The sequence below is a fragment of the Castanea sativa genome, chromosome 10, assembly GCF_040712315.1.
Source record: "Castanea sativa cultivar Marrone di Chiusa Pesio chromosome 10, ASM4071231v1".
NCBI lineage: Eukaryota > Viridiplantae > Streptophyta > Magnoliopsida > Fagales > Fagaceae > Castanea > Castanea sativa.
Genome location: NC_134022.1, coordinates 12,051,909 through 12,065,776, shown reverse-complemented (window position 1 = coordinate 12,065,776; position 13,868 = coordinate 12,051,909). Strand labels below are relative to the sequence as shown.

The 13,868-nt window shown below is 35.3% G+C and overlaps 1 protein-coding gene across 1 annotated transcript; it reads left to right on the top strand.

Annotated features, from left to right (window-relative positions):
• The first annotated feature begins 222 nt into the window (after nucleotides 1-222).
• Nucleotides 223-2,954, top strand: LOC142611880 (protein YABBY 4-like). Its single transcript, XM_075784029.1, has 7 exons — nucleotides 223-547; nucleotides 708-863; nucleotides 988-1,105; nucleotides 2,050-2,098; nucleotides 2,219-2,294; nucleotides 2,415-2,486; nucleotides 2,608-2,954. The coding sequence occupies exons 1-7, from the start codon at nucleotides 455-457 to the stop codon at nucleotides 2,674-2,676; spliced, it is 633 nt and encodes a 210-aa protein (XP_075640144.1). The 5' UTR covers nucleotides 223-454; the 3' UTR covers nucleotides 2,677-2,954.
• Nucleotides 2,955-13,868: the final 10,914 nt, after the last annotated feature.

The window sequence follows — 13,868 nt, the reverse complement described above, 5'->3', positions numbered from 1 at the left end:
CCGCCTCACTCTCTCTCTCTCTCTCTCTCTTAAAACTCATTGGGAATGCCAACCACCACACATGTTATTATCTTTATACTTAACACCATGCGCAAGTTAGAAAGTCTCTGAATCCACGTGATCATGTATGCATATGAAATACAATGCATCCATGAGCGCACATGTATGCATACATGGAACTATGACCTATAGTATAAACAACACTAATAAACAGAGGGAAGAGAAGTGTTCTCTGCCTTCTCTTTCCCTTTTATATATACTAGACCAAATAGGGAACCCTCTCTCTCTCTCTCTCTTCTCTCTCATCTCTTGCACCTTTCTTTCACAACTCATAATCAAGAAAAAGCAGATCCAAGGTGGTGCTGGTGGTTAACCTGTCAATCTATCAATCAATCAATCAATCAATCAACAAGACCAATCATCAGTAAATTTTAAAAAGCAAGTGGAATCAAATATGTCCTCCTCTTCTACCTTGTCTTTGGACCACCTTCCTCCTTCCGAGCAGCTCTGTTATGTCCATTGCAACATTTGCGACACTGTCCTCGCGGTATCATATTTCATTTCACCACTATTCTTTCTTGCACTTACACTTTTTACATACATATATATGTTGTTTTCCTGAAATGCTCTCTAGGGTTTCTTTTTCTTTCTTCTCACCTTTTCTTTTCCTTTAATAATTGATGATTTGGTTCTTTGTTTTGGTTTAGGTGAGTGTTCCTTGTACCAGTTTGTTCAAGACTGTAACGGTAAGATGTGGCCACTGCACCAACCTCTTGCCAGTGAACATGCGTGGCTTGCTTCTGCCTTCAGCTAATCAGTTTCATCTGGGTCACTCTTTCTTCTCTCCTTCCCATAATCTCCTGGTACATGATGATGAAACGAATTTAATGCCAAAAAAAAAAAGGCTCATTTGGGATATATAGTGATATTATTGAGCTTGATTTTGACAAGTTTATATGGTGTTCTTCGTTGATGATTGTGTTGCAGGAAGAGATACCAAATCCATCCCCAAACTTCTTGATCAACCAAAACAATGGCAGTGACTTCACCATGCCTGCTCGTGGAGGAGTCGTTGAACTTCCAAGGCCCCCTGCCATAAATAGACGTAAGAATCATTACATATTTTCCACTTTTAAGTCCTTTGAGACCTAGCTTTCGGTTTGGAGAAATTTTCTTGAAACTATACATTTAGGCCAACTAGATTGTTCCCTCCCCTACATTTTTACCAAATTTTTCTTTGACATTTTCAACATACAATTCTCTTTTATGGAACAAAAAGAAGAACTGGGTAGTTGCGAGTTTCTGTTTTATTCATCAAAATGTTAACTTTTTTTTCCCACGTTAGATGTCTTGTTGCCCTTCTGGTCCGAGGATTGAGTAGAAAGTGCATTAATTAGAAACCAAAGCCTCTTATGCCTGCCATTCCAACCTTTGACATTTATATATACATACATACATACATACATACATACATATATATATATATATATTGACATTTATATATTGAACCATATTTGTTAATCAACTTTTCTCTTCTGTTAATTTGTTCATATCCTTAACATGAACCCTTGCTAACTACTGCAGTACTTGCACACCAATCCTAACGTTCCTCACTTGTCCGCAAACCAAGCATTGTCACAGGAAGAATGAAAATCCTTTGTTTCTCAGTTGTTGGATGCTCAAGCTTAACGAATCTAACCAACAAGAATAAAACATAGTAGGACATTTTGTACTTTCGAAGTCTTATAATTTGTTGAACAACATAGAGATGGTCTATTCTACCCCCAAAATATAAATGGTCAAGAATGCAATGCATGATAGACCATTATCTCCCCCGCAATTATAGTTGGTTAAATTTATTTTTTCCCCTATACAGATATCTGTACAGACAAAGATATGGAAAATAATGTTGAAGTCATAGTACAGTGAGACCTTAGGAAGCTAAAGAGAAAAAGAAAAAGAAATTCACTAAAAGTTGGCTTAGGCTAACCGAGCTTAACGTGTCTGTTTGTTTGTCTCTCTGTTTGTCTGTGCTTATGTCCATACCAGCTCCAGAGAAGAGACAGAGAGTCCCGTCTGCATACAACCGCTTCATCAAGTGAGTAATAATGTCAAGCTAGCTCTCTCTCTCTCCATTATTTTTTTACTTCTATTTCATTTTATAAATTTGCTAAATTTGAAGTAAAACTGTGAATGGTCCATCAAAATGAATCTTCAGGGACGAGATCCAACGCATCAAGTCTGTAAATCCCGATATATCCCACAGAGAAGCCTTCAGTGCTGCTGCCAAGAATGTAATGTCCCCCCACCAACATATATTTGTGTTTTTATTTTAGGGTTTTTTTCTTTACCAAATTAGCTAGGGTTTCCACTCAATTTCTTCTACTTATCAACCCTGTTTTCTTTTGTGTCAGTGGGCCCACTTCCCACACATTCACTTTGGTCTCATGCCTGACCAGACTGTGAAGAAGACAAACGTGCGCCAGGTGATTAGCCTAGCTACAACTACTACTATTACAACTACTACCTTCATCTAATACCATTGCATGTGAAACACATAGCCTAACGTTTCTCGCATTTGAGTTTTGCTTTTTTGGTTTTGAATAGGAAGGAGAGGACGTCCTGATGAAAGATGGCTTTTTCGCTTCAGCTGATGTGGGTGTTTCTCCTTACTAAACAAGCAAAATCAAAGCTTCTGCGTCTAGTAGTGGTGGGAGAAAGATTTTGAAGTTCAAACGATTGCCAAATTCAATATTTGATCTAATTTCTTCTTAACCTATCTGCAAGTTAATTAAGGTCCTGTTAATGTTAAAACTTCTCTGGATTGTATTAGATCTTCTGTTATCTACTTCTCTGCTTGGAAAACCTTATGTTGAAAGACCTTATCCTTCTAAGTTTATGACATCTCTCACCAATGTAACTTGCCGCTAATCAACTAGTTCGCCTTATCAATATTTTAAATCCTTCTTTGATGGTTTACTTACATTCTCTTTATTGTGTACGCTTTACCTAGAGTAACCATAACTCATATACCACTGATTTAACTACAAGTATTAATTCTTTTAATTGTCACATTATACTTAACTGGGTCTATAGCTACCATATTTCCTAGGAAATTGGTCATAGATTGTCACTTTTTGTTGTTTCTGAAGAGTTGGTATGAAAAGGGGGAAAACCTACATCAAGGTTTAGACTTCAGATGAAGTAACGTGTTATCAGAATCTTTGAAATGATCATTTTTCATTAGGCATATTCATTATTCATGACAGTTTCTTGATTGTTTCACTTCTTTACCTTGGCCAGTACTTTATTTTCGAAATTTTTGTACAATTGGGTTCAAAATGGTTAGACAGGAGTCCTCATGAGTCATGATTGTACGATTTTGTGTGAATTTTGTGCTTAAACATATATGTTTAAATTAAGTTTTCTACTAAATTTTGGGCTTTTACTTGAGCCCAAAAGTTGTTCTACTTGTTTTAAAACAAAATTATTGAGTACGTTCGTTTAATATAGCTAAGTGACTTATTACAAATTAGTTTCATATAATTGTGCGTGTTTAGATATATATATTTACTGTGGTCCTCAGAAAAATTTTGTTATTTGTATGATTATACAAATGAGTTTCCCTAATTTTTCTGGGTACATAAAAAGTAGTTGATTGATTATAAAAATCATGTTCATAAAAAAAAAAAATTATACAAATCATGTGTATCTATTTGTTTTTAAAGGCTGTGTCCAATACTGCACTTCTTATTTGTTTTTAGGTACATTAAGAACGGGTGATAAGAGGAAAGGCATTAAGGAAAAGAATCTCATTTGAGATCATCGTATATGTATAACTGATAATAAGAAAGTAAAATAAAACATAAATCTACCTATTTGTAAAACGAATATTGGGGCGGAGTTATACAAATAAAAAACCATCTAACATAAACTCGTAAAGGATGTTAAAGCATACTTGAAGGTACCGGGTGAAGTTAAAAATTATTTTGTCATAATTTTGAAAATAAAAATAAAGAAAAGAAATGAGTAGCTTGATCTTGAAGTTGAATGTCTTCAAGAAGAAGATTTATAGAATATTGATGAAGATAATTAAATAAGTTATTAATTGCAGATGTTCCAAGTTTATAATATATATATATATATATATATATATATATATATATATATATATATATATATAATATTTTTATATTTTATTAAGGATAACGATTTAAACCCACCTCGCAAAGCAAATGGGGTGGGGATGTTGAATAAATTTTTCCCCCGAATACACCCTATTTATATTTTAAAAATTACAAATATATTCTTAGAGTTTTTTTATAAGGCATATATGTGTGCTTTAGCATTCAAACTTTATATTTATGATTATTTTTTTTTGCTTTTTTTATAAGGAATTTATATTTTTATGTTTTAAGATTAAAATTGAATATATTTTTAATTGTTGAATTGTTATGCTTGAATTAGTTTTGTATTTTTAATACTTGAATTGTTGTATTGTTATGCTTTAAGAAGGCTTTGTAATGTTAGAACTTGTTTTCAAATGTCTCATGAGTTTATAACTTAATGAATGATAGATTTTAAATAAAAATTAATAAATTTTATATAAACAAAATTGAGCGTTGCAAGGGATGGGATACCTGTGGGCACCCACTAGGACGGGGTGGGGGAGAGGAAACCTGTCCCAAAACAAGGTGGTGTTGGGGCGGGAAATAGGAAACTTGTCCCGTTGTCATTTCTATATTTTATGAAGTGCATGTTGATGTATTTTAAGATACAAAATGCAATATGACACACTTTACATATAAATGAATCATGACATACATAATAGTCATGTGACTGTTAAATGATTTAATCAATCAAGTTATTTAAAATACATAGATGATCTTATGAATTATCATGTAACGGGTTAAAGGAAATTCTTCCTAGCTATAGTTTGAAAGAAAGCTTTTATTCATAAATGAATAAGAAATCTTGAACGAAAATCATTGAGATGATCAATGAAAACTAATACTTATCCTAAAAGTTTAAACTATTAGGAAATGAAGAATTTAATCATTTAATTATTATCTTGACACTTCGCCTTACATGTGGACTTAAACTCCACTTTAATAAATGGAATGCAACATGTGTGATTTTTAACTTGTTAAATAGGAGGTAGAGTAGAGATATGATTCGAACTCATGGCCACCTTCCTTGCTACATGATAAACTACCACTTGTATCTAAAGATTATTCTATGTTTTGATAAAGGGATTTGGGGATAGAGAAGAATAGAGTAAAGGGGAAAGTGGCCAAAAAATAATATTTTAGTATTTTCCGACCACCTCCCTCTACTCTCTCAGTCTCTTGTCCTCTCCATCAATCTCCCTAAATTCCAAGCATACCCTTAAATTATTAGAAATGGTAAATTTAATTACTTAATCGTTATTCTATTCATCAATACATTATGAACAAGTGTAGTACATTGTACTTTTGTATTGAATTTTATAATTCGTTGTGTTGGATTAAATTATTACATTCACAAATTTTTTAATAGGTTCAGCTTTTGAAATAATCGATAATTCATTTTGGTAATCCTATATCCACCTTATCTCTCATTTAAAAAACTCTCACATGTTGACCCCACTTAATAAGGGTACACATGAAAGGAGAATGCTTTTAGGGTAATCCCTACTTTTATCACATTATAATCTTGAAATTCTTGAGATTTGATTTTTTTTACCTAACAATGTTTAATTGCTTTTATTTATTTCCAAATCAATTTCGACAAATTCATGCAGTCAATCACAATTCGTGTAGGTTATGAATTCAAACACGTACATACACTAATTGTCTCATCCTATTGAGCTACATCCATGGAAAATGTTGAAGTAAAAATCTCACAATCACAATCTCCAAAAAAATACCCAGCCTCTGACAAAAATTAGATAAACACGATATAGAGTTTCTTTCTTTGTATTCTTTTCGGTTTCGGACTTTTGTGTTGAGTAAGTGTTTACTAGTTGTACGTAGCCCCCACCTAGTTGCTTTTGTGTTGTGTGTGTGTGATGACTTGATGACTCAACAGCCATCTTAGTTTGTATTTCTCTTATAGTCAAATTTTTAATATTTAAATTTTTTATATTCCTTATATCTTTGTAGCCACCGCTCACACTAGGACGATTACCAATTTAGACCCCACAATTACAGCTTACATTAATTTTAAGCTAATACTAAAATTAAGCCTAGTTGTTCATGTGATTAACCAATTGACATGTGCATGGATATACAAAAAAAAACATGATCTTAATCAATATTCAACCACCCACAAAAACACCGAAGTGTTTATGGATAGTAAAACCTGAGAACCAAGGGAATAAACTCTTCAAGACCTCTAGTAACAAATGAGCTACAATCAAGAATAGTTACAGTACATATCACTTACAAAACTATGAATGAAAACGAAGAGAGTATGGGGCAGGTTTCTTATTCTCCGTCCTTGCCCCACTTCCTCTTCAGGCTAGGGGTTTTCCCCCCGCCCAATTGTAGCGGATACCCACAGGTGCCCACGGGTACCCTTCCAACCACACTCAAAAAAAAATTTATATATAATTTATTATAAGTTTATTTTGAATACATTAAATTAAACTCATAAAACATTGAAATAAACTTATAATTTTTCAATACCTTCTCAAAGCATAACAATACAACAATTCAAGTAATAATAAATAAAAAAGCAATTCAAATATAGCACTACAACAATTATAAAATTTAAACAATGTAAATATTAAAATATAAAAGTATAAATTCAGTAATAAAATATACAAAAACATCATAAATTTAAAGTTAGAATGCTAAAAGAACATATGTATATCTTATCAAAAAAACCTAAAAATAAATAAATTTTAATTGTTAAAATTTAAAAGGGGCTGGTGTGGGGGAAAATGTTAACCCCCATCCCTATTCCATTTGTTATGCGGGCCATGTAATAACCGTACATTAAGGGTGGGTGAGACGGGTACCCGCAAGTGCTGGTTTAAATTGTCATCCCTATACAAAACCTTCTAAGCTAAGTAATGACTATATAGTATATACTTAAGCCTCCAGCTTCTGCTAGCAATCGATTCCTCAAATCCTTTCTTCTTGATAGTTGTGGATCTGCAATTGAGCCTCCAATTGCAATGACCAAGTCTTCTTGGTAATTTTGGGACTGCTCCAATGATTCCCCACACCAATCAGCACCAAAACCTTTAAAAGTTGGTTTGTATGTGATGGTTTTGATCTCCTCTCATGAAATTGGACAATTGGAGAGGGAGAAGGTAGAGACAAAAGAAGGGTTTGCTCTAGGGATTATGGGTTCTCTCTAACTCTTCCATACGGGAATTGGATGATGAAATTTGTGGGAAATGAGGATTATATAGTGAGGCTAAAAGGCTGGAACAACAGAAAATTTCATAGCAAAATTCTCTCAAGTTTTGGCAATTTTGTATGATTGAGAGAGGAGTGAGTGAGGGGCAACATCTTTGTTTGTCTGAATTTCAAAGTCTGATACGCCTCTTAATTCGCTTGACACCTTCAATTTCATATGACCGTAGTTCTGCAAAAGTGAACTTCAATTTCTTGCACTTGACCTCACCAACCCATTACAAATTTAAACCCACATTAGTACATGAGCATAATAAAAATTTGAATTCAAATTAATTACATTCAATTTGTCATGCAATTAGCCAACCCACTAAAGATCCTAACTTAGGAAATAAAAAATGCTCCACACCTTGTACAGAGAGAAATTAAAGCAAGAGTTTAGAATTCCCAATGTGGTAAATTCATTGCTAAATATTAATTTCTGAATTTCTTTGACCGCTCAATTTTTATTATATTTATGATGAATAAATTGTTCTTTCATCAAAAGTTTTGTAGTTTAATGGTATTTTTGATCTATTTTAAAAGAAGAATGGGGGGTTTGCTCCTCTCCAACATAACTACTAAAAAACAAAAAACAAATCAAAACTATGCTCCCTAGTGCTTTACAAAAACTGGTTAGGTAATTGAGTCCCATATCAGATAGTTAATAGAAAAGTGAGCGGTTAATTTACATTGTTGGGCCAAAAACATTGGCTAAATTTTTTTGGATTAGGATATGCATGGAGTGTGTCGACATATTGTATTGAACCCTTACGCATGAAGACTCATATGCTTAAGTTCCTAAAACACATATTTACCCAATGAGAGGTTGGAGAATTTTCATGAATTACATTACTCACCACTTTGACAGAGGGAAATGGAGACTGCCTTACGGATATTCTCTAGACTATGAAATACGAACACTCAATATGATTTACAAGTATAAATTAAACACTACAACAATTACTTGCACAAGATGAGTTAGGGCCTTAGGGATTTCCAGGCCGGTTCCCACAAAATCATCTCTTAAAAGAGATGACTCCAAGACTGAGATGAGCTTTTTTAGCAAGAGATATATCCAAATAGGGACGGAACTAGGATTTGAACCTAGGGGGGCCAAAGCATGAACCAAAAAATATTCATGTGACATGGTTTATTAAAAAAAAAATCATCGTAGGCAAAAAATTGCACTTTTTTACCTAAATATTTAAGTCAAGAAAAATATAATATGAACCAGAAAAGTTGAAAGTTACAACGTGATATTCTAAACTTTTTCGAAGAAGAAGAAAAAAAGAAGAAGAGGACTTCAGATCTTCAGATTTTGGGTAATTAGAATTAATATGTTAATTTTATCATGTTGATCAATTCATCAATATGATAAACCCATACTTTTGGATGCAACTGAAAATCACACTAATGAAGTTTTTCAGAACTTTGTTTGAGGATTTTAAAAAATTGAGATATCATCATATCAATATTAAGAGTTGGCAATACTACATCATCAATATTGGCTTCTAAAAGAATTTTGCCATTTTATCTTTTGATAAAAATAAAAATATTGTAATTCACTTTTCCATAATTTATAAATCAATTAAAAAAGTCATATAAATTGTTGTAACCCCGCAAGGGGATTTTTTTGGTTAGGAATTATTGAATTATGATATTGGTGAATTTTTTTGGTTATAAATTGGGGATTTTTTGTTTATCCTATATACTATTTAATTTTTTCAAAAAAATTTGGGGGGGGGGGGGGGGGGGGGGGCCGAGCCATGGGCCCCCTCAGCCCCTTAGTGGGTCCGTCCATCCAAATGCTTAGGATTAGGAATATGTCAATTCCTTAGAACATGGTCAATGCCAATTCCACTGTTGAAAATGCTAAGGTCATTATTAAGCTTTGAATCAGGTAAGCGTGATTCATAAAAGTTGAAAGTATGCATAGGATGCGACCATTACCAAAAGGGCTATTTTATCCTCCCAATATATAGTACTGTGGTAATCAAGAAAGGAATGAAAGAGGGCCCCAACAACTTCTGGATCTCTGTAAAAGGTGCTATAATGAAGTTGTCCCTCCGTTCTCACCTCCCAAAAGCATGAGATCTGGGAACAAAATGCCATCTTCAACTCCAACATGCCAACATGCATAGCAGTTCCACATTCTAACTTTTTAGAAAGTATGTGGCATATCAAAAGAAGAGTCCATAAGCAAGTAAATTTTATCATCATTTCCATGTTGATACTGAAAATATGCATGTATCATCATCAATTCCACCCGAGAGTGTAAAAAGTAGTAAAATGGAATCAACCGAAAAAAGGAGTATCAAATATCAATGTTTTATCTTGTTAACGTTGTTGAGAGATTGAAAGGGAAAATAAAAAGAGGAAACAAGATTTATCGTGGTTTGCGGGAAAGTTATTAAAGGCTACATCTTTGATATTTAACTTATTATTTTACAATGAACCAAATATAGGGTTTTTTTATATTTTTTTATTTTATAACAATGAACCAAAAGGGCTATTTTACAATGAACCAAATCTTAGATTAACTCAGCCTTACTTTACTTGTTTTGTGAATACATGGGCCTAGACTAAGTTTGGACTTCTTCGGCCGCAATTGTTCTAACATTTTTATAAATAAATTAAAAAAAAAACAAAGGTCAAAGTACGACACTTAATTGAACAAAGGGACAATCCTATCATAAGCTAAATCCCAATTCTCCCATGAAAATAAGAGGTCTTGTGCAATATATTGTTTTACAAATTTTAACACACACACACACACACACACACACATATATATATATATATATATATTCGAGAAAGTTGTAGAGGCATATGTGCATATAGAATATAATTACCAAATTGAAGTAGGATCACTCCAATAATTTTACTTATAATGGAAAAGGTAAATTTCCCAGTTAAGATTTATAAAATAAAATTTAAAAAAAAAATTTGATAGAATACAAAGTCTCACATTATTTAAAATTTAAAATAATGTGGCATGAGATACAACTTTAAATTTATACTAGTATATAATCTTAATCAATAAATGAAGTCATTTCAAATGAAAAAAAATAAATAAGTAAATAAATAAATAAACCTAATACTATGAGATTTGGACCTCGCTATGGTTCAGATGTTCATATATATCACAGAAAATATAATTGATGGAAAACTATAAAATCCACTCTAATCATGCAAAAACATCATATATTGGATACTTGTTTAATTAATAAGGTGTTCCAATAACCTTCTAGCTAGATAGAAAGAAACCTTGAATATGCATGCCAGAAACATGCCATAATGATGATAACGCTTTTGTCCTAACTTTTTTTGTCAATTTCTTCAGACATAGTTAGGTTTTAATTTAATTTTACGCCAAACGGTCTTTCTTGTTTCTTTTATACCACGTTACTACTTTTCCTTAACTTTCAGAACTCGTGACCGTTTAATCATATGGTCCTACCTAAATCATGCAAAATCTTACTCAAGTTTTGTGTACTCTTCAAAATATGATTAATAGGGGCCAATTGAGTTCACCACTGACCATTGTGATTTTATATATCTATAATCTATTTCCTTGTAGCAATGAGATGACCACTGAGATCTTTGGCAAGCAAAAGGTACATAGCAGAGGAATCAGATCGGGTGATGACTTGAGATCCATATATCATGTAAGGACGCAATTCAAATTCCCAAACCACGACTAGGAGGAAAATGGGCTTAAAAGGCCTTTCTTCACAATGAATTTGTAGAGGATGGGTTTATAATTTAGATTTTAAGGATGGCTTTAGACAATCACAAAAAGAACGGGCTTTGGGCCCAATGGAACAAAACAAAGAATCGTTTGCAAAGAGTAATATTGAGAATTCCTCCTCGGACTGTTTCCGAGGACAGTTTCTAATAGTATTTCTCAAATGTGGATACAAATAATGTTTATCATACACTTTTTCTTTTTCAAAAGGCCTCCCCTTTTCTTCGTATGCCTTCCCTCCTATTTATATTCCTCCTCTTCTCTTCATCATCTTCCACTTTATGGCCGCGACCCTCTTTTTTTTGGATACTTGTCCCATCCATTCTTCCCCAAAGCCCGCTGGGATTTGGGACCAAGTTCCAAGCTCTATGCTCAGGTCCCATCCTTCCATCTCTATTGCCAGCGTATTATTTACAGGGTCTTTAATATATGGGCGGTGGTAGCAGCTTTACTTTAGACATTCCACCGCTCTTTCTGCTGTCCTCCACGTATACTGTGTATCCTCGGCTTAACATTCCGAGGACAAATCGACTCCTCGGACGGTATGGGACACTTAAACACTCCACGATCATTTTGATGTTTTCGGATTTGGGTTTCTAGCCCAAAAAACCTTTGTTGGGCCGTCCATTATAAATTACTGGGCCCAATACCCCTACAATAGCCCCTCGAGATTCTTTATTTTTCTCTCACCTCGGGAGGAAAATAGGATCTCGATTTAAAAGACCTTTTCACCCTGCAGGATTCTGGAATATTTACTAACGGAAATAACTTCTGAATTACCCACCGCGTGTTCCCGATGCTTCGGTATGCGAAACGCCCCCGAATTTATTATTGGCGCTTCTATGTCCCCCACGTTTCATTGATATGACATATATCCAACGGTCGAGATCGATTCCCGTGTTGAGGCGGGAATTTGCCCGCTTCAAAACACCTTTTGACATATAAATACTAATTTTCTTCAAACTTCCTCACACTACAGAAACCTGATAACGTACCTGCCACACTTTCCATCTCCCCGTACTCTCTCTTTCTATCGAGTACTCTGTCCGAGGTGACGTGCTTTCTTCTTTTAAAAGTAAGTTCTTCAATACTCTTTCCCCTCCTTATCAGCTTTTTGTTTCTTTTGTTTCTTTTCCTTCCTGTCTTCTCCTTTCACTGTGTCTTTCATCCTCGGCGTAGTTAGTTTTCTTCCCACCTCCCCTTTTTTTAAAAAAGAATGGGTAGGTTCGCGTCCCTGGTAGATTCGAACGAAAAAATAGAGCAGTTTAAGGCTAAGTACAAAATTCCCTCGAATGTATCCATTACGTACTGTAACGAGGAAGAGTATTATACAAAAAGAAAAACGGGGGAAGTCGTAATCCCGATGATTGCGTTCATCGAAGGGGGAATGAAAATCCCCATGGGAACCGTGACTAGGGATTATTTTAGGGCCTTTAGATTAGCACCCACCCAGTGCGCCCCAAATGTCTTTAGGATCCTAGGTTCCATAGATGCCTTAAATGAGAAGATGAACTTAGGGCTCACTCACCACGACGTGAACTGGGTTTACAACCTCCATTACCTAAGCAAAAAAGATGAGTATTACCTAAAATCTAGATACCCCGAGGTTAGGCTAATTCAATGTCTGTCTGAATCAAATAAGGGCCTAAAAAACGACTTCCTGATCATATCAGGAAATTGGCACGACGGCCTCCCCTGTCCGACAAGGGAAGGGACTCCAGGTGAAATTTCTTTTACATACTATTATCCTCTGTCTTTTTACTTATTCTTACCCTCTCTTATTTGGACAACTCTACAGATCCACACGCCGCGGATCGTCATCCCAATCTCGTTGACTTCGGACGGTTGGATAGGATCCTACAAGCTGAGGTTTTTGTGCATACTGACGGTCAACTCCGAGCAGCTCATCTGATCCTCGGCTACAATCCAATATCCAAAGCCTTTCAGGCGCCGAAGTGCGTGATCAAAGCCCACGATCCTCGTCTTCCTCGGATCAGTGTTGCTGTCGAGGGTTTTTTGCTACCGGAGGGGACTGCCATTCCTCAAGGCACCTTGGTCACCCAACCAATCCAACCACCACCATTTGTTCCAGTTGGGATTCCCACAGTGCCTCTCTCCACAAATTTAACATTTGGGGAAGCCGCGCCCTCTCACTCCACTGTAAAGGAAGAAGAAGAAGAAATAGTTGAGGTATCAGATTCCGAGGACGATTTTGAGGTTTTTAATCAACCCTACTCTCCTGAAGATTCAACTTCCATCCTCGGCACCTCTACCCATATCTCAAAGGCTACCACTGAAGAACTTGACACTATGGGCATCCAACGAAAGACTAAGCCCAGTTTGAAGGATGTCCTTGAGGGCACTGATAAGGCCCCCCGAGTCCAAGAACCACCAAAAGAGGTGCGCCCTCGGACTCAAGAAAAGGGTGCTGACAAAGGCCCTGAAGCTAGGCTTCCTCCTCCTCCCCCATCCTCCCAAACCCAACGCACCAACATAGCTGATCTCAAAAGAAAAAGAGATCAGCCGAAAGGAAAGGAAGTGGTGGAGGCAGGGAAGGGCTCTGTCTCCAAGGAGACCGAGGTGGAAAAGGGTGCAAAGCAGGCCCGCACCATACAGACTAGGTCGGAAAGAAGAACCGACCAACAGGCGGTCGTACGCGCCCCTGTATGGCTTCCTGACCTTTCTATGGACGACGAGGTCATTACCGTGGATGCGTCCATTAGAAATTCTGA